Raw genomic sequence first — 24177 nt, forward strand, 5'->3', positions numbered from 1 at the left:
CTTGGACATTGCAACAAGGATAGTAAGGTGTCAACTTCCAATGTGTGGTCATAAACTCTTTTATTAGTATGCATATTCTTATTCATAAGATGACTACCTTGGTATGAGACTAATTTTTACCAACATCCAAATTAATAGATTCTCTATTCATAGATGAACCAAAATGTAGCTTCTTAGTGTTACCTTCTAAAATGAAGTCTAGACCCAATTCATAAAAATCTCCAATGGATTTATGGTGGTTAGTGGTGTCATGTCACTCACAATTGGTCTCCCCATTTGCTGAGTTTTGATGAACTTATAACTAAACCACATCATTTGTTGTCACCATAATCTAGTTTGCATGATCTTCATTGCAAAGCGATTTGAGTTCACTAGACTACCAACCTATTTCTTCAAAAAACTTTGATGGTTTTTCAATAACGGTATATGATTTTTTAGGCTCCACAATGACAAAATATAGGTACAAAAGAAAATCACTTTTTTTCATTTTGTCTACATATGATCAATGTTTCTATAGCCATTCTTATTGTTTCCACCTAATTATGAGATTTATTGATACACTTTGATTCTTTATTGTCATAAACAACCATAGAAAGGCATGAAATGTGCCTACTTAGGAGAATTTTGTTGACATCTATGAAGTACAAGAACTACATGCATGAGAAAAAGGGCTACCACAATGTGGCCTTTACGATTCACATCCAAAGTGACATTGGCTCCCAGTTTTCTTTCTTTGATAATTGGTCCACCACTTTATCCTAGCCCTTGTCCTTCCACATGTTCCTCTAGCTCTCCCAAGTAGTGCTCTCTTTCGTTTGTCTAGAGTTCTCAAGCTCATCAATGACTTCTTTAGTGTTTAAGCTTTGCTTAAGGGGGGGATTTTTGAAGTAAGCATAGCTTATCCTAGCTTTGCACCTTTGTAATGTATGTCAACACAAAAGATTCTTTGTAATGTTTAAGCTTTTCCCTTTTAATCTAGATTCTTTAAATGCACGTGCTTTGTAGCTCTCATTTGATGAATTTTCAATGAGTAGAGAGTCTCTTTTTGCATTAGACTCAAGCCTTTTTTCTTAGTCTACACTTTGCATTGAATGCCTTTATGTGCTACACACCATGATCTACAACTACATACACTCTTGCATGTTAGATGGCAACACGATACCCTTTTCTTTTGGAAAATTGGAGCAAATAAAACCTCACATGAGACATAATTTGAATTAGAGGAATTATACAGTAAAGAAAGACTAGAAGATATTTCTCTCCTTCTATGACGGAAATGTTGTCCCTTACCTCTTCCTTCTCCAGAGGAGTCAAACTTAGAGGAGCTAGATAGTTCATAGGGAGGAGAAGTGATTCTTTCTTTCTTTTAATTGGAATGTACTTGAGTTCTAATTCTTGTTTTGGAAGAAAATATCCATAACACGAGGTTGTTTCTTTGTATTTTGCAACACAAACAGTAGGATTCGTTAGATGCCATCTTTATAGGGGCATCTTATTCTCAAAGGGTTCAAGATGCTTTTAATCACTTTCCTCCATTCTCATACACTAGTATTTTCTCTTGCATTCTCCCCATTTGAGTTATCTTGACCCCTCCTTTCAGACACTAGTGGGTTTAGAGAGCATTCCCTTCTACTCAGTGTTTAATTGGGAAACAAAACGTTGACGAGATGGAAAGACACCAAACAAATGATTGTCTCTTTGGAAAAATGTGTTCATAGTAATCATATGTTGATGATGGAACCCTAACAAGGAGAGAGATTTGATGATAAAGGATGCCCTGCTTAACTTGCTTTCTCATATTGTCTCTTCTATAAATTCCTTTTTCATGCTTGCACCTGTCCTTGCTGTATATTAATGGCCTCTTTCACTCTAGCACGAGTTCCCTCATCTCAAAACACTCCCATCATCCATGGAACAAGGGATGAGAGGGACCATCCCAAACTTGCTAGCCTTAACATTGTTTTCTTGGCCTATACCAACCCCTCTCCCACATTTTTGCTAACTTGGCACCCACACTATATAGAAGGCCTAGAAGTTGCGGTCTGTGAAGAGTGTGTGCATGAGTGCATGCAAGCTCGGCGTGTTGTGCAAGGAAGGAGAACACAAAGATTTTGGGTGGAGCTTCAATGAGGATTGGAATGACTTACTATTCCTTATTGATATATACTACCAATTAATAGAGATAAGGTTAGTACGGTCAGTAAGATGGGTATCTAGCCATTTGGTTGGCCTAAACCCTAACAATCTCCCACTTGAAGGCCAAAGTGGCCCAAGTGGCTATATGTGTAAGTATGTACGTCTGTACAACCGTGAAACATTCAAGTGGCTTCACCCTACACTCATCATCTCCATGGAATGTGCAACCGCTCTAAGGGTAGGCTCTTTGTGAGAGCATGTGCAAGATTGTTATCCTTATAAACCTTGACTAGCTCAATGTGCTTGCTAGCCAATATGTCACATATAAAATAATAATGGACTTCTATGTGTTTTGACTTGGAGTGAAACATGGGGTTCTTTGCTAATGCAATTGCACTTTGACTATCACAATGTAAACTAAAGTCTTAGTTTTACCAAGATCTCCACCTAGGCACGTGTCTACTGTATATTTTAGATATCTCAAGATGTTCTTCATTGATTTCCATTGCTTTGTTCAATGCACTCTTACCATCCCATGCTGAGCATAAAGACTCTTTAGCATCTGTCTTGTCCATAACTGTGAAGAATGTAGACTCAGCAAGCTGCAACCTTATAGTTTCCATGGCACGAGCATCAAGCTCCTTCAATTGATCATCAATGTACAAACCCTCTCTACGCTCTTTCAATGACGCAGCAAGTCCTTTGTTGATCAAGACATCAAGCATTCTCTACTCCCATATAGTGAATTTTAAGCCATCAAACGTCTTAATGTACTAATCTTCTTTCTCAAAAGATCCAGGCATACTCAGAAGAGATAATTGTAAGAGAGTAATGCTAAGAACTTATAGCAAACTTTTTATAAAAAATTTAGTAGAGTCTCCTCTGCTTAGAGATCATAATCTCAACTAGAAACTCAACAAAATCACTGTAAGGTCAATCCAAAAGAGTGCTATAGGCAAACTAGAGGACTAGTGGGAAAAATCTGATAGAGTCTCCTCTATATAGAGATCAAAATCTCAAGCAAAATTGAACAAAAACCAATGCATAAACCAACAAAGAGTGCCGATAGGGCATCAACTGGTATATGAGACTCAAATAAATTATTGAGAAAGATGGCCTACTTGGTGTCAAAGAGTGCTGATAGGGCATCAATTGGTACATACGACTCAAATAAACTATTGAGAAAGATGGCCAACTTGGTGTCAAAGCACCTATGCCTTTCTATACACGTCTTATGGGAATAGGCTACAAATGGGGATCTCTTGCAACCTAATCCACCTCACCCCCAATGCTCGACTTCAAAAAACCTCATGTAACGACCCTCACAAAAGGTTATGCAGACATGACTAGCCATAGTCTCAGAAAGGGCTCTTTCGGACTGAGTCTTGAAAATGGTTGTAACTACCAAAACAAGCCAAAATCAACTCCACAACAAATTATAATGGAAATACCCACAAACAACGTACATCAAAATGTGAAACTATCACTCAAAAGCACAAGACACACTCTCAAACAGGCAACAAAATGAGATGCAAGCAAAAATTTGAACTCAAACGAGCTCAAGCACACACAAGGTGCCAATCATGCATATGTATATGCATGAAGATCCCAAAAGAGAAGCAACCACTTGTCATAATTCTCCCATTAAACTTGGAATCTATCACAAAACGTGTCAATTGTAGCCAACTAGGCTAGAAAAATTAAACCACAGATACCATACATATGGTAACTAGCACCTGCTAAGTGTAATAACAACAGACTCATAGTGGGAAGCCTGCCAAGAAAACATGGCAAAACAGAGCACTAAGAGGCCAAGCAGTAACTATCAATACTGCTTTCTCTAATGATGCCGTGAAAAATTAATGTGTTGATGTTTATGTCGAGACGGTGTGTTGATGTTGAGGTTGAGACTTGTGTTGATGTCGATGGTGAGATGGTGTGTTGATGCCGACATTCATCACCAGAAGAAAGCGTCTTACCGGCTCAAAGATCTCGGAGTTGTTGAAGCTAAAAAATGGGGTGTGTGTGTGTGTGTGTGTGTGTGTGTGTGAGAGAGAGAGAGAGAGAGAGAGAGAGAGAGAGAGAGAGAGAGAGAGAGAGAGAGAGAGAGAGAGGATATTGATATCATGCACGTTGCTGCAAAAATGTGATCAGAATTAGGTCAAATGGGCACCACTATTGCATTTGGAACATGCCAAAACCCCCAAAATGACTCCTAGGTTACGCAGGTATGAGGAGATTATGGCAAAAAATACTCCTAAATGAGCTAAACACAAGTTGAAGATCTCAATTCCACAATCCCATACATGGATGCAAGTTTTATTCACCAAATATTGTGGTAAGCATACAACAGTTCACTTCAATGTGTGTGCAATCAAAGGACAATACACTGGCTATATACTCTCCTCTGTAAGCACTAAGGAATGGCTGCAAATTAGCTCCAAATATTACATAAAGCACTCACGATGATGATGCTCTCTTGCCGGAAACCAATCGCCTCTGATACCGCTTGTGAAAAGTGCATGCGTGGATGCGTGTGTGCTCGATGTGTTGTGCAAGAAAGGAGAATGCAGAGAGCTTGGGTGGAGCTCTCAATGAGGATTGGGATGCCTCACTACTCCTTATTGATTTATATTACCAATTAATCCGACCAGTTGGCATGAACCCTAACACAGTCAATCTATCGGCCTCTTTCCAATTTGTCCCTTGGATGCATGCTTTAAAATAAAGAAGACTAAAAAAAGATCAAAGCTCCCTTGCACATAGCACCTGTACAACGTAAGCTTCACCTAACAACCTCTACTGCAAAATATGGGCCATGGAATCCTTCTCCCAACTCAAGAAGGAAACATGAAAAGTATGCCCTCATTTATATTTCAAGAAGGATTTGTTGTTGTTGTTGGAATGGTAAGAATTAGAATATGAAAAGTGTGCTCTTATTAGTATGTTATGTGGGACTTATCCACCCCTAGAGGTTTTGAGATCTTGATTTAGGGACCATTAGCTGGCTAAGGGAATAGAAGTTACTCAACTACAAGTTGTGCCAAAGAAATTTTATATTATCCTCATGGGATAGAGGAAATGGTGATACAAGATTTAGGTATGGGGTAATGGATGTTTTAGAACTCTTCTCTGTGTCTATTTAGGTGGTCTAGGTCACTATCCTTGGAGGCAACAACCATGCCTTGTATTCTTTAAGTGTTTGGGGAATTTCTTAAAGGATGGATCCTTAAGGTATGGGAAGAATCAATTTATTTTAGAGTCCTACCCTTTTCTCTTATCATAGGGGTCATCAAGCTTCTTCATAAGAAATGAGAAAGAGATGGGGTGATGATTCAACCTTGCAACATGGGGGTGTGGGTGAAAGGATGCAATCCTATAAAACTAGCTCATGCTAAGTGTCAGAGTGCAAATCCCCATGTACCCATGGGATTTGCTATTTGTTATTCCCATCTTATGAACCTTTTCATTTACTCAGTGTAGGCATGGGATTCCAAATATCATTGGGATTGGATCCTAGCCAATTTTTAAGACAATCTTAAAGATGGGCAAGCAAGATTACCTCCATCCCAATAAGAGTATTGGTTATCAAACATTTCCTTGTTTCCTCACTTCTATACTACATGTCTCGTTGGAGATTCCTTGAAACCACCATGCAAAAAATCCATACAATTTGTCGCAATTTTTATAAATGGGATATCCATATATCTCATTGGAGATCCCTTGAAACCACCATGAAAAAAAAACCATACAATTTTTCACAATTTTTATAGATGGGATCTTCATATGTCTCAAGGATAGCAAAAGTAAATGGGACTTTTTTCCTTTCTAATCAAGAGCAAGGAGGGATTAGTATAATAGATTTTTCCAAGTTGACCACCAAGCTAGTGACACAATGGACTATCTGATTATTCTCCAACCAAACCTTTGATTGTGCCTCCTTACTACACAACTAGTCGCTTGGTTGGCCTTGTCATAGTATTAATGTGTGGTGTAAATGTGTAGATAATATTCATAGTAGTTAATGTGTAAATAGGATACTATGGGTAAATTGCTTGATAAGTTTTTCTAAACAACAAAGATGAATCAAAATAAACATGACAAGATTTTGTGAAACACATTTTTCAAATGAAACCTCTGTTTTTCTTTGCAAAGCATGCATGTAATCTCTATGTCAATATAAAGCACTAACCTTACAAGTATCGTGTCACTTGAACAAGTTTGTAGGGGGAAAAAATTTGCCTTTGAGAAGGTACAAAAGAGAAACCAAAACAATAGCTAAACTTTTTGCACTAAGAAAATTTCAAAAACAATATTAAGAAAAGATAGTGCATGGTCTACGTGAGTGGCATATAGACGTATGGAGGAGAGTCGGTATAGTGTCTCTACAAAATTGGTAAGAAATATAAGACGTGCCCTACCTACCCCATAGTCCATTTTCTAGTACATAGTCATGATATTCAAGACCAAGATAATGAACTTGAATTTCTCTTTGATAAGCTGGTATTCAAGTCTTTGCTATGGCCATGTAGATTTCTCTCTTGTAATTTTGTATTCAAGTCTGTGCCACAACCATGTTGGGCATATCTTGTAATCAACATCTTTCAAGAGACTAAATTTCAGATGGAAAGCTTGTTAAGAAATTTATGTGCTTTTGTAAAGGCACCAAAGTTGGCATGCATATTGAACAAAGCAATTTACATTTTTTTCAAGATATAGTACACCAGTGTTGATATATTGTCTGACGAAATAAGATATGTCAAGACAAACATTAAAGATGGCATGAAACACATCAATTGAATCAAGTACTCCATTTTGTGTAAAGCATGAGTTCAATGTATGGATTAGAAAACAGAGCGATGACCTTATGAGTAATATGGCCAATTGAATAAGTTTGCATTGAGAACTCACACCTTTAAGGAGCTACAAACAAAAGCAAAATGCTAGTTTAACTTTCAATACTATGAAGATATTTTAAAATCTATTAAAAATTAGATAAGGTATGGCTTAACTGAGTGCCATATGGAAGTATGGTGGAGAGTTGACATAGTGCCTTTCTGAAAGTTATAAAAAATGAAAGTCATGTCCTGCCTCGTAGTCCCATTTCTACTATAAGCATGGTATTCAAGAACAAAATGATGGAACTCAAATTATCCATTTTAAGTGATGCTAGCACTGCTTTCTAGTCACTTCTCAGTATGACAAAAGAGATGTAAATCCTAAAGATGGATATAAATAACTATATCCAATGATTAAAATGTAAGCACTTACAAAATTGTTGCATACATGAGCGGGTGTACTTATTGTTGCAAAGCGTGGTACTAGTACACAGACATGTAAGTCGAACAAGCAATGCACCTAAAATTCAAGTTGGTTCAATGAACCAAAACTCATCTCGTTCACTTTGTTGCTGCAAATCTACGTTGCCATCAAGTTGAATGTGGCATACGTAAATTTTTGTCCATTCCTAATGCGTAGAAGAGTTTGCTTGACTAACATTAGGAATCCAATATTCGCTTTGGCATGGTAGCCATAAAATGGCAATAGTATTGACCATGTTTCCATTAATGTTAGGCCAATTGTTAAGAAAGTTTTTGTTTTTGTGCCAATTTCAATCATGCCTTTTGTTTATCCCTTTCAATACTTTGTATAACATTGTAAGCATGTTCAAAGGAGCTAGCTTGGTTGTTTGAGCATTCATCTTTGGTGACCAGGGTCATCGGTTCGAATGCGACCAAGTGACCCGTTGGCGCTCACGATCGTTCTTGCCCGGGAGTTGTGCGATTTGCCAAAAAAAAAACACTGTAAGCATTCAAGATGCAAGCATAAGTGATCACACATTTAGAGAGGCTTTGCATCCAATGAAAACCATTGAGAGTTTCTTTGGATCCCTCACTATGCATTCCCTAAAAACATTCATGAAATGTGTGAGACCTTTAAGATGAAAGCATAGTTGATTGCATTTGGAAAGAAGTAATTGCTTCACATCTGAAAATAGCATCCATAGCATTCTGATCCATGCCCTCTTGCACATAACTTAGATCACTTGGTATCTATGTTGAGGGAACCAATAACAAGCACATTTTTTAATCATGGAGATCATATAATGATGATTTCATTGAGAATGTTTATAGTTGTGGTTGTCTTGTCATCATTGTTGCAGGTGTGATCAATCTGCAAGCCTTACTTGTGAGGCCACCTTCCATGCTAGCATGCACTTAAAATGCCCAAGTCCCCTCTTACCTATTGGTGTCTCCATGTTGGCATGGGCATGAGAAATCGACTTCTTGTTGGAATCTCCATTGTGTGATTGTTGGAAATGGCATGACGGAAGCATCCACTTAGCCCCTTTGGAAACCCAATGAGCATGCTTGGCAGTGTTCGGGAAAAGTGTACCTCAGCTTAGCCTTGGGCCGGTTGAAATTGAAACTAGATGATTGAGACAATAGGGAAAAGGAAAAATTTTGGTAGAAATTTAGCATAAAATAGCGTAAAAATGAAAAAATGGCCTACTGAGAATTGCATTAAAGGGATTTATGTATGTTTGGGACAGAGAAATTTCCCGAACACTGATGCTTGGCTCTTAAATATGGACGTCAAATACACGAGTAAATTTTGTTCATAGCCAACCGAGTTGCGGCCATGAAAGATCTATATGTGAAAGCATTCTCCTATCCCTGGAAGAATATAATCCATTAATATTTTGGCAAGACAGATAGCTGCTTCCGCCTTAGACTCCAGGCAGTCAAAGCATCCGTGGGAGGGCATTGTAGATGGCGACCAGTGGGAGCAGGGCGCCATCCTGGGAGTTGCATTACAAGGAAAGGTCAATGCATAACCTTTACCAAGTGTCAAGGTGGGGGGAGGGGGGCCAATAATACTTTGCTGTTTGGCACTAGTGACAGTCTTAACAGTGAACAGTCGAACAGTGCTGACAAGTTGAATTTGTAGCATTCTGGCACAAGACGGAGATTTGGCTTAAGCTTTTTATTCTGCTTGTTGGCTCGGGCAAGGTTGCCTCTGAGTTGTCGGACCTTGGTTAAAATTCCCATTGCTGATGTGCCGTGCGATCACTTGACGAGGTAGGGAATACTGATGTGGCATCTGCACTAGAAATCACAGTAGACATACAACCCAGAGGAGTGGCCCCTCACCCACGACCTTGACGGTGGCGGCCTGAATGGACACAGAGCACTGGAAATAGGGAATGGTCAACAGGGGACCATTCCTGGCCGTCAAAAGTCCAGGGCGAGGGGGCCAGACAGTGACGTGCTAGCTTGTTTCGGACAATAAAAGCGACCTACTGAAAGATTACGCACAGTGAAAATGACGGCACATATTACACGCACTGATGTGGCATTTGACATGCTGAGCTGCCAGCGTACATTGGTTTGCAGACTGTACGTGGGCTCTGTTGATTCTGCCTGCTGACTTGGCAGCCATCCAACGGCCTTGGGTGGGATTCTACAGCAGGAAGGACAGTAAACGGAGGGCTGGGATGTGCAGCCCATCTCCCCTGGACTTTGACGGCGACGGCTTGAACAAACATGGTTGTCAAGTGAAATCTTTAGCTTTTGCTCTAGCTCAAATAAATATGAGCCATCGTTAACACTAGCTTGGTACCAAAACAGGACACGTAAGTGTTCTTTTTTCACAAATTTACATTAAATGCTACTTGCATTAGACAGTTTATTTAAGAAAACCCTATTGATATTCTTAAATATGTTTGCTAGAGGGTCTTCTAAAAATATAACCTTGCATTTTAGAATCTACCATAATCAAGAACTATACTCATCAAGTTGACCCTCGTAAGACTGCGATTGATGGTTTTAAGAAATTGACTTTATAAGCTCAAGAAAAAATGAAGCGACCTTGTAGGAAATTTTAGGTGTCTTTTCCACAATTTTGCTGTAGATAATTGAAACTTTCATGTGCAAAAAAATTGACTTGGGAATATATCAAATATTGGATAGTTCTATGTGTTTGATATAGCCATTTCAAGCATATCGTTGTATACAAAGAAAAATATATTATTGATGTATTTGTGAGTTTTAGAAATTGATGTATTGCTTACCCTTTCCATCTAGGACTCAAGGTGGCAAATAGAAGGGCTTTGGTATGCAATAATTATTGGATTATTTTAAATATTCAAAACACCATAAGAGAGAACTTTGATATTTTCATTCTTGAGACATAAGCATTCAAAATCTCAGATAACATCAAACTTTCTATGTAGATCAACTAAATGTATTAAAGTACATGGTACATACATAATTGGGGTGCCCAAAACCTTTGTTTTAATGTTATTATGGAGAACTCAAGATTTTCAATAGTTTTTCCACGATAAAAAATTCAAGATAGAGTTCCAGCAACGAGATTTAATTGAGTTAGGGAGCCCAAAAAATATGTAGTTTCTTGGTTTCAACATATAAAGTCATTTGTAGTTGCCAAATTGCACTAGAATAGCCCCAAATTCCATGAGGGGAGCTTTGGAAGACCAAAATTATACTCTAATTCAACACGTGCTCAAGTATGAAATTATGCCTATGACTTGTGTGTGACTTGGAAACTTGTCTTGAAAGTGCATTTTATTGTTTTGTTACACTAAATGCTAAAACTTGGTTTTTATAAACATAAAAAGGGCCATCTCTATAAAAAGATATAAGAATTTTATGTTTTTTTGGACAAAACAGCTTGAAATTTTACTAAAATTTATGACTTAGAACTTACCAGATTTCTATCGATACGGATTGTATTTTGACATGGAGAAAAATTGAGTGTTTTCTTTCCCTCATGACCAACCTATGGTAGAAGCAAGGAATAAAAAACTTTTTTCTAGCTTGACAAATAAATTACCAAAAGTTGGAAGGAAAACAGAACACTTTAGTGTCTCAAGACACTTAAGTGTCCAATTACAGAACTAGTGTTAAGCTTGATGTCCAAAGCAAAAAATGATGGCAACCACTTAAATGGGACTTTGCTTAATCTCACAAAGAAGAGCTTAAAAGATGCCCAAACAAGGAATCAAAGCATGGAGGGATATTTGGGATAGCAAAAAACACTTCTTTCTTCTCGTGGAAACTCTTATCGTGAAGTCTCATCTCTCTAGAATATACGTATATATTTTATTTAACACAACCAAATACATTCCCTCTAGAGGACATCTAGGAAAAGGATGAGGGGTGATTGAATATTAGAAGCTTGACGTGGCCAAGTAGGCCCCCTCTGAGCAATTCGCTCGAGTAGCCTCCCCCCATCCCGACCTTGCATGCAATTTTTAGTGCCAAGGCATTAGGTCTCCTCAATCTAGAAAAAAAAAAAACCTAAACATCTAATGCACGAAGTGCATAACTGAAGGGTGAGATTAGGAAATGAAAAGACCCATGAAAATAGAAAGTCAAAAGATATTTTGTGTTCGTATAAAACAGATAGTGGAATGCACAATGACACATTTGTGTCTTTCTTTTGCTTATTTTTCCCTTTAGTGTTTTCTTAGTGTCCTTTCATAACATAATTCCTTTTAAGCCATTGGGAATATCTTTAGTGCCGTATTAATCGATAGGAAAAAACTTGAATGCTAAATTTTCGAAGTTACAATTCGAAACACCCCCTTGAAAAATCTTACTATATGAGACTCATCTACAAAGGAATACGGAAAACATAAAAGGATCTAAGACTAGGCAAGGGAGATAGTCTTGTAACAGATAAAATGTAAAACTAGAGAATTCAATGCATCCGTTCTTCATATGCCAAAGTAATAAAAGAGAGTTGGGCATAATGCATCACCTTATGGCCATAAATGCTTTGCAATTTCACGGAAAAATGTTTTGTCACAAGGTTTTGATGGTTTTCTTGCTGAAATTTGGAATGGAAATTGAAATTCTATTGTATGGCATAAATGTTAAAAAAGAAATGAAAAAATATTCAAAAATAACTCTACAGCTGGTGAGGAGTGGTTGAGTGAAAATTTTAGTTGAAAGCATATTTGACATTGGCAACTCATCATTTGCAACAACCACATGGAGAAGTATATGCATAAAAAGTCAAAGAGAGGTTCTCAAGAAGGGTGCGACTATTATGAGGCATACATCAACCCTCTATGGACCTAAAAGTGGAACTATAACATAAGGAAAAAGATATAATTATTGTAGCAAATCTTTCCAAGCATGTCCAAAAAGTAAAAGACACTATGTGGTGATGGCAAAGTGGACAAACATGAATTAGTAATGAACTATCAATTTGTAGTGTTTTTTGGGCAAGCCAAGTAATGAAAGGAATGTATCCATGTGAGCATAGACTCATGTCTTTCCATGTATCTTCTCCAAAAGATATTGTATTATTCCTCTTGTTTCTATTATGTCTTAGTCAACTTAAAAAGAAGGATGTGGTAAGAAATGGCTAATCATTCTTACCATTAGTCATTCATCCAAGCAAGGTCTATGTCTCATGGGTCAAACCCACAAATCAAGGATTGTTTTTAATCTTGATCCTTGACTTCAAGTGTTAGGATCTTCCCTAAGGGGGATGACGATGAGGAACAACCATGGTGGGATGGGCGTGCAGAACAAGAAAAACAATGAGAGAGAGCAAACCCTACGAGCAAGGAAGACACTAAAATAAGAGCACGCTATACTTTTATTGATGTAAAGACTTTTACATATATAGGCAAAACTAGCCATGCACTTTACCATACAAAGTTGTATCAATGAATTGATAGGGGTGTTCCCACGGGTTTAAACAACCGACAACAAAAAGGCTTGAAACCCAACAATCCCCCCCCCCCCCCCCCCCCCCTCCAAGCACAAACCATTGACAATGGGCTGAGTAAAGACCATAGCAGAGTTCAACCACCTGAAACAATGAGTAGAAGTCCCCCCTTGACAACAACACGGGGTGTGTGTACTTATCTTGAACAACAATCACAGTGGGAACAACAAGGACTCATACCAAAACAAATGGGAGGTCTTACCACTTTTTATGTGGAACTATCTATAACCCGTACAAATATGATATGACAACAACCGACATTTGAAAACCGAAAACAAGGCTTCAACAGAAAATAGATAATTGTGTTGACAACAAACAAAACCATAACAAACTTATGACATTGAAAAAATGAAAAAAATCTTTGAGTGTAAGCGACATCTATTCTCCAAAGAGCATCCATATTCTTCTATCTTGTCATTGATGCTATCTTTCATGCATCAATCAAGTAGGTTGCCACGGGCACCATGAATTTTGATACCATGGAAACTGGACTGTATGCTTGAGTGCATGCGTGCTTTTTGGGAAAACTTAAAACTTGATTTATAGACAAAGGAAAAACAAGAGGTCATCATGAAATACCTCGAATCCCTCATCTTGCTAGAAAACGTTGAGCTTTGTTGCATACGTTTTTGGAACACCAATGTCACTACCACTTTGCAGATCTCAAGCTTTATTGCAGTTACTAATTTCGGCAAGAGCATCAAGGGCACCACACACTTTAAGGTAGCCATTTAAAAAAGCTTGAAGTGCTTATAAGTCACCGCTGACTAGCTGCAATGCTTTGAAATGTGCTACATGCATGGGATTGGTACTGTTAAGCCTTGAGCGTTTTAATATGCTGTGAAAAGTTGCAAACAAGTGTTGTCAACTGCCTGCCGTCTAGAGGCCTTTTCAGAAGCTTGCAAAAGCTGTAACATTGCCTTGAGCGTTTTGGAACACTGTGGTGTAGGAGCTCCCACTGTTGCTGCACCTTGGCAACAAAAGGTGATGGCGTTTTGATATGCCTTGCCTTACGGGCACCCACAAAAACGGCAGCGTTTTGAGAGGCCTCCTGGGCTCTGATACCACAGATAGAATTTTGAGAGAGGCCTCATGGGCTCTGATACCACATATAGAATTTGCGCCGAGGGGGATGACGACGAGGGACAACCATGGTGGGTTAGGCATGCAGAACAAGAAAAAACAACGAGAGAGCAAAGCCTACGAGCAAGGAAGACTTCAACACAATAAAATAAGGACACACTATATCTTTATTGATGTAAAGACTTTTACATATATAGGCAAAACTAACTATGCACTTTGCTCTGCAAACTCCACCTAGAACTAGCAATGTCATATCAGTGAGTTGATAGGTGTTCCAACACGTTTAGACAACCGACAACAAAAGAGCTTTAAACCTAATACCAAGTTCATCCCATGGATTGAAGCCAAACCCTTACATCAATACACTTTTCCACAAAGATGAATATCTTTTCCTGATATGCATCATAAATAAACTAAATAGCTTTCAACATTCCTTATTGATTTCCTTTTTCGGCTTGCTAAAAGCCTTAGTGCACTATGGGTGAAAGTAGTTCAATTTTCATTGCTTAACGAGTGTCCCAAAGAGGCTTAAAAGTCTTGTGAATGAAAAGAAATCATGGTCTTTTAAATGCTATTTTCTAAAATTGCATTCATCTTTTCATACTAGAAAGTGTATTCATAGGAGTTTGATCCCATGATGTAAAGTATTGACAAAGATTCCTTTGGTTTAAGGACCTTCATAAAGATTTATTTCATTGATTTGTTTTATTATGTTTTTGTTTATTAAATTTATCTTTCTTATAAAAAAACACTAAAATATTTTTTGTTTTAATTTTCTATCTTATTGTTTTTATTTTACTTCCTTCTCATTTTATTTTGTTTCAAAATTTAGATGTGCAATGTGCACCTTTCACATTATTTAAGCGGACCCTTTGTAATATATAAACCATTAGTGATAATATCTGTATATTTGAATTTTAAAATAGAAAAAAAAACCATTTCTACACTTAGGTTGGGTCTAAATTTACAGGCAATAGCACCAAATAGATCATGCACATGATAGTATGCTTCCATGAGCATACTAATATGTCCATTAGTTTGGGGTTATTTTTGAATGCCATCGAAGGAATGCAAGCATATGACCATTAACTGGAGACACCATGATCGTAAATTCTCTATTGATGCTTTTTAACTTGCTCCCATCCCTTTTCTCGTAGCCACTTGCTTAATCTCACCATTTTACCGTACTCTTATCTTCAACTAGAGAGTATTTTGTTGTAACGAAGTCCGCTACTTCCACTTCTACAATGGAAATCAAAAGGATCCATTATCATCATACAAAGAGGGACAGACATCTATGAAGTGCTTGCTTGCAATGCTTGCACTCATTCAAAAGCTAACTTGAATCTTTCTCCTCTACACATAAAACTCGAAATGAAAGAGCACAACATAGCATGTGCCTGTAGAAGGGATGATTGGAGAAGGCAAGTGCTCTCTAAAAAGTTGCGGAGCCTCCCTAATCCTGACTCAACAATATCTCTCTCAAGCAAAGCTAAGAAAGCTTTCTTCTTTTGCCAAATAAGTTGTTGGAAGAATATACACGACTGCCCATATGTGATTTCTCCCAAAGTCACCTCTCTTTTTCTTTTTTTTTTTGGGTGGGTGGGGGGGGGGGGGGCGGTTATTAAGGTCTTCTAAAGACTAAATTTAGCCAATGAGAGAAAATGGCTTGTATCCTCCAGGTATGTAGCCAAAAGGATAAAAGTGCTCAAAATAAACCTACTAGAAAACAAAATAGAGTCTAGACAAACATGAGGCTATATGGAGAGAAGAAGAAGAAGAAGAAAAGTGTTTTAACGTCAAAGGAAACTATCCCGAGAGACCTTAAAGATCTAGCCGACAAGGAGTTGAACTCAAGACTTGTTATTGAAGAGGAAAATGGAATAACCAATCTACCACACTTACACACACACCCGAGAAGAAGAGAGTTTTAACGTCGTAGGAAACTATCCCAAGAGACCTTAAAGATCAAGCCAACGAGGAGTTGAACTAAAGACTTGTTAATCACGAGGGAAATGGCATAACCAATCTACCACACTTGGGTGATAGAAAGGTTATACCATTTTCCTCTTTTTATTAGCACGCATACACACCCACACACAATCGAGAAGAAGAGAGTTTTAAAGTCATAGGAAACTATCCCAAGAGACCTTAAAGATCTAGCGGATGAGGGGAGAGAGAGAAATGAAATGTTATATTAACATCGTCAAAAGGCCAAAATGACCTAGGAGACCAATCTGTTACAAAATGGTGAATCTAATACCATGTCTCGGTACAAAAGAACGAGATACTACTACTAGAATCCATCCTCATATGCACTATGGATATCGAGAGAGTATGGCTCGAATCCTCTGCTGTAGTCCCCGTCGATGCTATGTAGCCCCTCTACTCAATCGTGGCCGTCTGGATCTCTATAGCTCCAGTGCTCGGTCGATGAGAGTGCCGGTAGTGGCCGAATGAGTGTGGGCTGAGCAACAATGATGACTGCTCCGAGAGAGAGAGAGAGAGAGAGAGAGAGAGAGAGAGAGAGAGAGAGAGAGAGAGAGAGCCAGCAGATTTTACATGTATGGCCGTTGAGCAAAAAACTAAGATACCCAAATACAAAACAAAGGATTGAAGTCCTTTGGAAATGGACAGATGGATTCCTTTGAAAACAGCATAAACTTTTGGTTGCCAATCTTTGTATTTGAGGAAGAACTCTATGGTCAAGAGTCTCAATAACATGTCAAATTGAAAGCCAGATGGCATTCACATTCCTTCTGTTGAGGGCATTTGTGCTATTAAAAACACCTTGCTGAACATTTTACATGGATTGCTTAATGTTGGATCGACCCATTTCTCTCCTCTGCTGGAATCCATGAGGGAAACGGTGTCACTGCTACAATCTGTCTCTTTGATGTAACTTGTAAGGTCCCTTAAGGATTCACCCTACATGCACCTTCAGCTATTTGCTCTTCGGCTACTTCCTTTGCTTTTCTGTATTCTCTGTATTTTTTATGTACACTTGATATCCGCAGGTCGATGGTTTAATGTAAATGGTGAAAATAAACCGTGAAAAATAAACCCTGCAGGGAAGCAGGGATGCCCTTTTTTTGTGGTGAACAGTGAAAGGCTATGAGCAAGTACCAAGAGCACATATTCCTTTATCAGCTTGTTCATAAGCCAGATTGTGGCATCAAGGCAATCTCTTTCAATCTTGACATCATGCTTAACAACTTATCTCGCTGATCCTCGATCCTATCAGAAGTGCAATCCAATCCCTGTAAAGAACAACTCTCTCTCTCTCTCTCTCTCTCTCTCTCACCCATATTCTGACAGAGATTCTACAGGATGTGGCTAGGGAGGCTTATCCACATACACAGCCCGAGCAGAGACGCGGTTCTAAGACTATGCCCCATAACAGTTGGTATGATGAGTGCAGAGATTTGGGAGCCCAACTACAAAGAGAGGTTTCTCTAGGAATCATCACTCATAGACAGTCGCGCATTGCCTTCCGGCGTTTAGTATGTCCGAAGAAGACGGCCTTTCTGGCTAGCCTTGAGTAGGAGTTATACCAACTATTTTTGAGTCAGGCGAGGCTTGGCAGCTTTTTCATGAATCCTCTCCCGCTCTAGCTATTACTTCTCCGGAGGTGTGGGGCTGATATACAGCATCCCTATATACAGTGTCGGGGCCACCACCTCTACCGAATCCACCAGAGCCATGCCCACATGCATATGTCTTCTTTACAACAGAGATGGGAAGGAAAGCCACTGACACGATGAAGCATGGGAGAGCTTATGATCATGAGGGATTAGTGGCCGAGCATTTTATTCATGCCAGGGATATGATTGCAGAGCTTCTAGCTATGATGTTCAATCGTGCTATGTGTGAGGGCCTGCCTAGGACTTGGGAGTTTGTCTACTATTGTGCCCATCCTAAAGGCAGGAGATCCTATGGAGCCTGGGAACTACCGTACTATTATGATCAATCACAAATTAGCACGGTTATACGCATCCATTCTCGAGCAGCAGCTGAGCAAATGGGCACGGAGACAGGGTATACGAGCAACAGGACATCCTGACTCTACGAGCCATTATTGATGAGGGCACGTCACATGGGAAACAGATATATTGTAGCTTTGTGGACTTCCACAAAGCTTTTGATACAGTACCCAGAGCTAGACTGATGCGGCGACTGCAGGTCATGGGGATACCCACAGAGCTCATTTGGGGGATTATCGCTTTATACAGATCAGTTGCGGGGCAGATATGCACTCTTGATGGGATTTACCCTAGCTCACTCCACTATTGGAGTGAAGCAGGGATGCCCATTATCTCCTACTTTGTTTGATATGTATGTAGATAAGGCCTCTAATTACATTACGAGACTAGGGGGGACAAAGGAGCATAGCTAGCAGAGACATGGATCCCACTTTTGTTATATGCTGATGATATTGTGCTGATTTTTTGACTCCCCAGAGGGAATGCAGTGCCATTTGGATGCCTTACATGTGTTTGCGGAGGATAGCGGATTGTTTGTCAACCTTGGTAAAACCAAGGTTATGGTGTTTTAACACTACACCGCAGTGGGTCAGGTGGTCAGCTCCCACAATTACCTATGGGCAAGAGGTTGTGAAGTATAGAGATGCATATACTTATTCGGGGGTAGTTTTCAATGGCCAGTTTTTTCGCTCAGAAAAGCAGCAGAGACTAGATTGACCAGAGCCTATGCAGCCTTGGGCAGACTTGAGAGGATGTGTTCGCAGGTTCAGTTTCAAGAACCTCGAACCAAACTTTGGCTTTTTGATACTTTGGTGACCTCAGCTATGATGTATGGGGTGAAGATTTGGGACCCCTCAGTTGGTTGTCACAGCAGAGCTGGCAGCATTAATGGATGGAGAGGCCCTTGGTATCTATGATTTCCCGGATGATTAGAGCCAAGGCCTCAATACCTCATGAGATTATTAGAGCAGAGCTAGCTACCGCTCCAGTGGTGATTGAGGCACTTACTAGATCAGTCTCTTTCATACATAGCATGTGGGACCTTCCCAGAAACAGATATGCATGGTTTGCTCTTGAGTCTTCCCAACAATTGGCCTTACAGGGAGACATGGCCTGCTGGTATGGACAGATGACTTCTTAGTTCTAGATGCATGCTTTTGGCATGGACATATTGCCTCCCTTCCATACTCTTTGGAGGCCCCCTCTCTAACTGTGACACGGACAAAGATTACTAGACTCATCCGTGATTAAGATGGACACCGGGAGGACTTGGATAGAGCCTACTCAGGAGTTGGGCATGAAGATGGCCTTTTACAGAGAACATTTTCTTCAACTCACAGCAGATGGCTTTGTAGTCAGACCCAACTATATTGGCCAGATACGCACATCCTCACACCAGCTTGAAATTGAGACTGGCAGATATAGAGGAGTACCGGCTGAGGCCAGGGTATGTCGTGTATGCCATAGGGAGCCAGAGACACAGCTGGATTACATATGTCATTGCTCCGCATACTATGAGATTCGCGGGCGATTCCATTGCTTATTCAGGAAGGGTTTTGGACCACTTTCCAAAGTTATGGGAGGATCAGAGATGCTTGGGTCTGTTCTTGCTTGAGTTGAGGAGACATAGAGAGTGCTTGTTGAGGCGACCAAAGAGACGGACTCAACGGCAAGTCACAGACTATTTCAAGCTAGCCATTACCATTGGACAGCTAGACAGACACGTTTTGCAGCAGAGTTCGGATCCCACCTCCACTAGAGGCACACTAATTGACCGTGCGATGGACCTAGGGGAATCTACGCGTCCACGATTACAAAGGAGGGCATCCTAGCATAGACGGAGATTACAGAGGAGGATTCGGATTATCTTGGCATGCCACGCACTATGCCCAGTTAGGTTTTTGACTGTGGAGGACATTGAGGAGATCCAACACCGACTAATACTGGATTTACTCTAAGCTGGAGGATTATCCCCTTCTTAGTAGCTTATGTTTCTTGCACCCCTCGTTATTTTTTGTACCTTTGTATTGACTAGAGAGTCTGTAGTCTTTCCCCCACATTCACTTTCACTGCAACATTATGTTTAGGATGTTAGTCTTTCTTTCAGCACATAGACTTTGTATTAGATTCACCACTTTGTAACTTGTTGGTTTCATAGGTCCTTTTGGCCTTTTGTAGACGTTAATATATCAAATCATTTCATCTCACCCTAAACCGAGATGGAAGAGTGGTGATATTGGAGCGACGCTCCGCATGATACCGCGAGACCTATGGGACCACACTCAGAGTTGCAACTTGGAATTGTAATGGATCTCTACACCTTGATGTGGGTGCTTTTGAGGATATTTCACTGGGAGGGACATCATCTTCTACTCTAAGACACACCAGGCCCCTAGGCAGTCTATGCCACAGTCAACCGACACAAATGGGAGACAACTTGCAGATAGGAGACTCGATCAGAGCACAGAGAACGGGCCTCGGGGGGGGGTGACAGTTTTATTTAGGGAGGAGTTGCAACCATTGATACATATAGCCCGCAGGGATGAGCAAGCTAGGTACATGTGGGTGAGATTGAGGGTAGAGACAGGCAAATATCTCTACATTGCTATTTGCTACTTTCCTCCAAGTACGTCAGTATATGCACCACCTAGAGGACAGTCCTTTTCTATTTTGAATGATGACATATGGGAGTTCTCTAGCGATGGGGACATCATCATCCTAGAGGACTTCAATGCTAGGACTGCACATCACCAAACAGTATTTTCTGATACTTCAGAGGAGATACTGAGGGAGTTAAACGTTGCACAGATCAGCCTATCTAGATTATAACAGGATATGGAGCATACTGAGTAAGGACGGCACTTGATAGAAATGAGGACTTCATATGGATTGGCCATTTTGAATGGCCTACAGAGATTTCCCGCCGCAGGAGGTTTTACATATTTCCACACAGACATGGAGCCAGCACAAAGGATTATGTCATGGCACAACCGAGCTTCATCTCAAGCATCTGGGACCTCACAGTTGGACCCAGACCTGTTGGTGTGGCAATAGGTCATGACCTTGTGTCGATGACCATCTCCTTCCAGTTGAGTATAGCACACAAGCCACGGGTAGCAGCCCCTACTCGCTACACCTTTACACAGGAGGCTGACTATGTCTACGTAGATGGGATCTACAAACGCTTGTGCAATGAGGAGCCAAGGCAAGGAGCTTACTACTATACTGAGACGCACATTGCATGATGCAGCAACAGAGGCATACCCACACTGGCACACACCCAGCCTAAGCAGAGACGACGCTCTGGGAGCATGCCCCAGAATAGATGGTATGATGAGGAGTGCCACGAGACGAGAGCAAGACTTCAAAGGGAGGTGCTTTTGGGGGACATCACTCACAAACAGTCACAGATTGCCTTCCGGTGCCTAGTGCGGCAGAAGAAGAGGGCATTTTTGGCTCGAGTAGAGAAGGATCTATATCAGCTATTCTTGAGTGAGGACTCAGGTGACGCATGGCAACTCTTCCATGAGCAGCACTCCCCTTGCCTACCATTACTTCTACAGAGGCCTGGGGCCAATATGCATCATCTCTGTACACAGTTCCTAAACAGTTGCCTGTTCCGAACCCTCCCGAGCCATACCCACACACATGTGCTTTTTTCACCACTGAGATGGTGAAGAAGGCCATTGATAGGATGAGGATTGGGAGAGAATATGATCATAATGGCTAAGTAGCTGAGCATTTTATACATGCCAGGGATTTGCTCGCAAAGCTTCTAGCAGCGATGTTCAACCGTGCCATGTGTGAGGGGCTGCATGATTCTTGGAGTTTATCTACTATTGTACCTATATTCAAGTCAACAGACCCTATGCAACAGATGGGTAGAGAGGGAGGGTTCAGGAGAGGTTTTTCTACTCTTGACCACATTTTGACACTCGTAGCCACTATTGAGGAGGGCAGACCACAGGGGAGACGGATATATTGTAGCTTTGTGGACTTCAGCAAAACATGTCACACGCAAACGACAGGAGATGGGAGTACCTACAGAGCTCATATGGGGTCAGTAGTGGGGCATGTATGCACTCTAGAGGGGCTAAATTAGTTCACTCCACTATCGGGTGAAGCAGGACTGCCCGCTCTCCTACTATTTTTGGTATGTATGTGGATGAGGTTTCTGACTATATTGAGCGGGACGGTGATAGAGGTGTACAGCTGGCACGGACATGGATTCCACTATTGTTATATGCTGATGATTTGTGTTGATCTCCAACTTTCCAAAGGGGATGCAACGTCACTTGGATGCTTTGCATAGGTTTGGCACATTAGTGGTTTGTCTGTTAACCTTGGTAAAACCAAGGTTATCTGACCCCACAGTGGATAAAGAAAACACCACCCGCATTTACAAACGGCCATGAGACAGTGGAGTACTGTAACAGACTTGGACATTCTAAGTCAAGAATCAATCGCGATAGCACCAAATAACCACTTCAAACAATTCACAGATCACAATAGATTTGCAATCGCCCGACGGAGTTCCGTGCCTAGAGATATTGGCCCCAAAGACTCGCGCCCCTTTCGGTATTTCTTTTTGTATTAAAAATCAATGTCAGAGTACAAGAGCGATTAGGGTTTCACTCTCAGACTCTGCGTCTAGATGCTCTGAGAAATGACGCCCTCACCGCATATTTAAATGTTACAAGGGATGCCCAAAAGCTTGAAAGCAAAAGCAGATTCTCTCTCTCTCTCTCTCTCTCTCTCTCTCTCTCTCTCTCTCTCTCTCTCTCAATAAACCGCTCATTTTTGCTTAGTCTTTTGCTTAGCTCACATCGACCAACCTAGGATCCCATAGTATATATCTTTGTTTTGTACTGTTGTTAGGTTATTTTCGTTACTCTGACTTTGTATCAGATCCACCACCTTGTAACTTTCTAGTCTCATAGGTCACTATGGCCTTTTGAAGACGTTAATATAACATTTCATTCATTTCAATGAGAGTAAAAATAAGCAATTCAACTCTCTCTCTCTCTCTCTCTCTCTCTCTCTCTCTCTCTCTCTCTCTCTCATCCACATCCTTGCGTAGCAAAAAGCCAGCAGATTTGCGTCGCTAGATGCTTTTTCCCCAGCTTCCGTAATTTCCCGAAAAAGCCGTACACTGCTGCCACGTGGCACTTGCGCCAAAAATTAGGGATTTTCAGTCACTTAGGGTTTCAGCCAGAAGTTAGGGTTAGGGTTTCCAGAATTAGGGTTTCTGTAAAATTAGGGTTTCTGGCAGAAATTAGGGTTTGCAGGATTTTTAGGGTTTCGGGCAGAATTTAGGGTTTCTGCTGTCGGTAGCCACGTCATCACTTTGTGACATACCCCCCTCTTGAAAGCATTGTAATCGACCGCGATTACGCCTGCAAAACCGACAAAAGCCATAAACCGTCTTAGCAGACACTGATTAGTACCTACGTACTAGGAACACACATCTAGCACATGTAACAAAACGGCAGCCACATCACACGACATCACCGGACATCACCAGAAATCACCAGACATCACATGACATTCAACATTCATTCGGATCTTAGAGCATGATTTATCGGCAATGTAGCTAGCAATCACATCTAGGTCCAATCGGGACTTCATTGTTGTCCGATTGATAACCCCTATTGCAACCATGTCTATTTGAGATCAATCAGACCAAAATGCTACAGTCATTTCGTCTATCAGTTCTTGCACTTAAGAGAAGTCAAGAACAAATCAGTATCATAATCAAGAATTCCAATTCATTAAAGTCATACAGAAGAATACTATCAGCTTTCAGTATCCCTGAAGCTCAAAGAGACATCAATGACTCTAGTATCTAAATCAAGGCATCTGTTGACAAAGGAGCGGAGCGACTCCCCTCTTGTGTATCCCACTACACCAGATCTGCGGCCAAGCTAAATTCTGGGTTCCGTTTGGAATAGACTATGCTAAACCAAAAGCATCGAGGTAAAGTTTCACAATCTGAGGAGTATCCGCTAGGTCCTCCTTCGCATCCAATGCAGAATAGTTCTTGAACTTAACCAAGAATCGCCTTCGGACTTTACCTTTATTCGTCGTTATGTGCCAAAATCTGTTCAGGAACAAGGATCTCCTTGTTTTCTTCCATTTCGGGTTGCTCATAAGGCTCCCCATCATCAGGCACATCACCCTTAAAAGGTTTCAAGAGACTCACATGGAA

At 40.5% G+C, this 24177-nt stretch overlaps 1 protein-coding gene and 1 pseudogene across 7 annotated transcripts in view; one reads left to right on the plus strand and one right to left on the minus strand.

The window, feature by feature from the left end:
• LOC147463503 (E3 UFM1-protein ligase-like protein) overlaps nucleotides 1-24177 on the minus strand; it is a 139352-nt gene that overhangs the window by 13083 nt on the left and 102092 nt on the right. For 2 of the 7 annotated variants that reach the window (XM_086489382.1, XM_086489332.1), the window contains one exon: nucleotides 10867-10938. The exons of 1 other annotated variant lie outside the window; for it this stretch is intronic. In XM_086489382.1, coding sequence (XP_086345508.1) covers nucleotides 10867-10938 — 72 coding nt within the window. Of the gene's footprint in view, nucleotides 1-10866; nucleotides 10939-15036; nucleotides 15229-16585; nucleotides 17247-23046; nucleotides 23366-24177 lie in introns of those variants that run through there. 4 more of the 7 variants (XM_086489369.1, XM_086489362.1, XM_086489340.1 and 1 more) reach the window with 4 other exon arrangements.
• On the plus strand, nucleotides 18883-23032 carry LOC147463504 (uncharacterized; annotated as a pseudogene).

Source organism: Adiantum capillus-veneris, chromosome 2 (genome assembly GCF_014529385.1).
Source record: "Adiantum capillus-veneris isolate H3 chromosome 2, ASM1452938v2, whole genome shotgun sequence".
Classification (NCBI taxonomy): Eukaryota; Viridiplantae; Streptophyta; class Polypodiopsida; order Polypodiales; family Pteridaceae; genus Adiantum; species Adiantum capillus-veneris.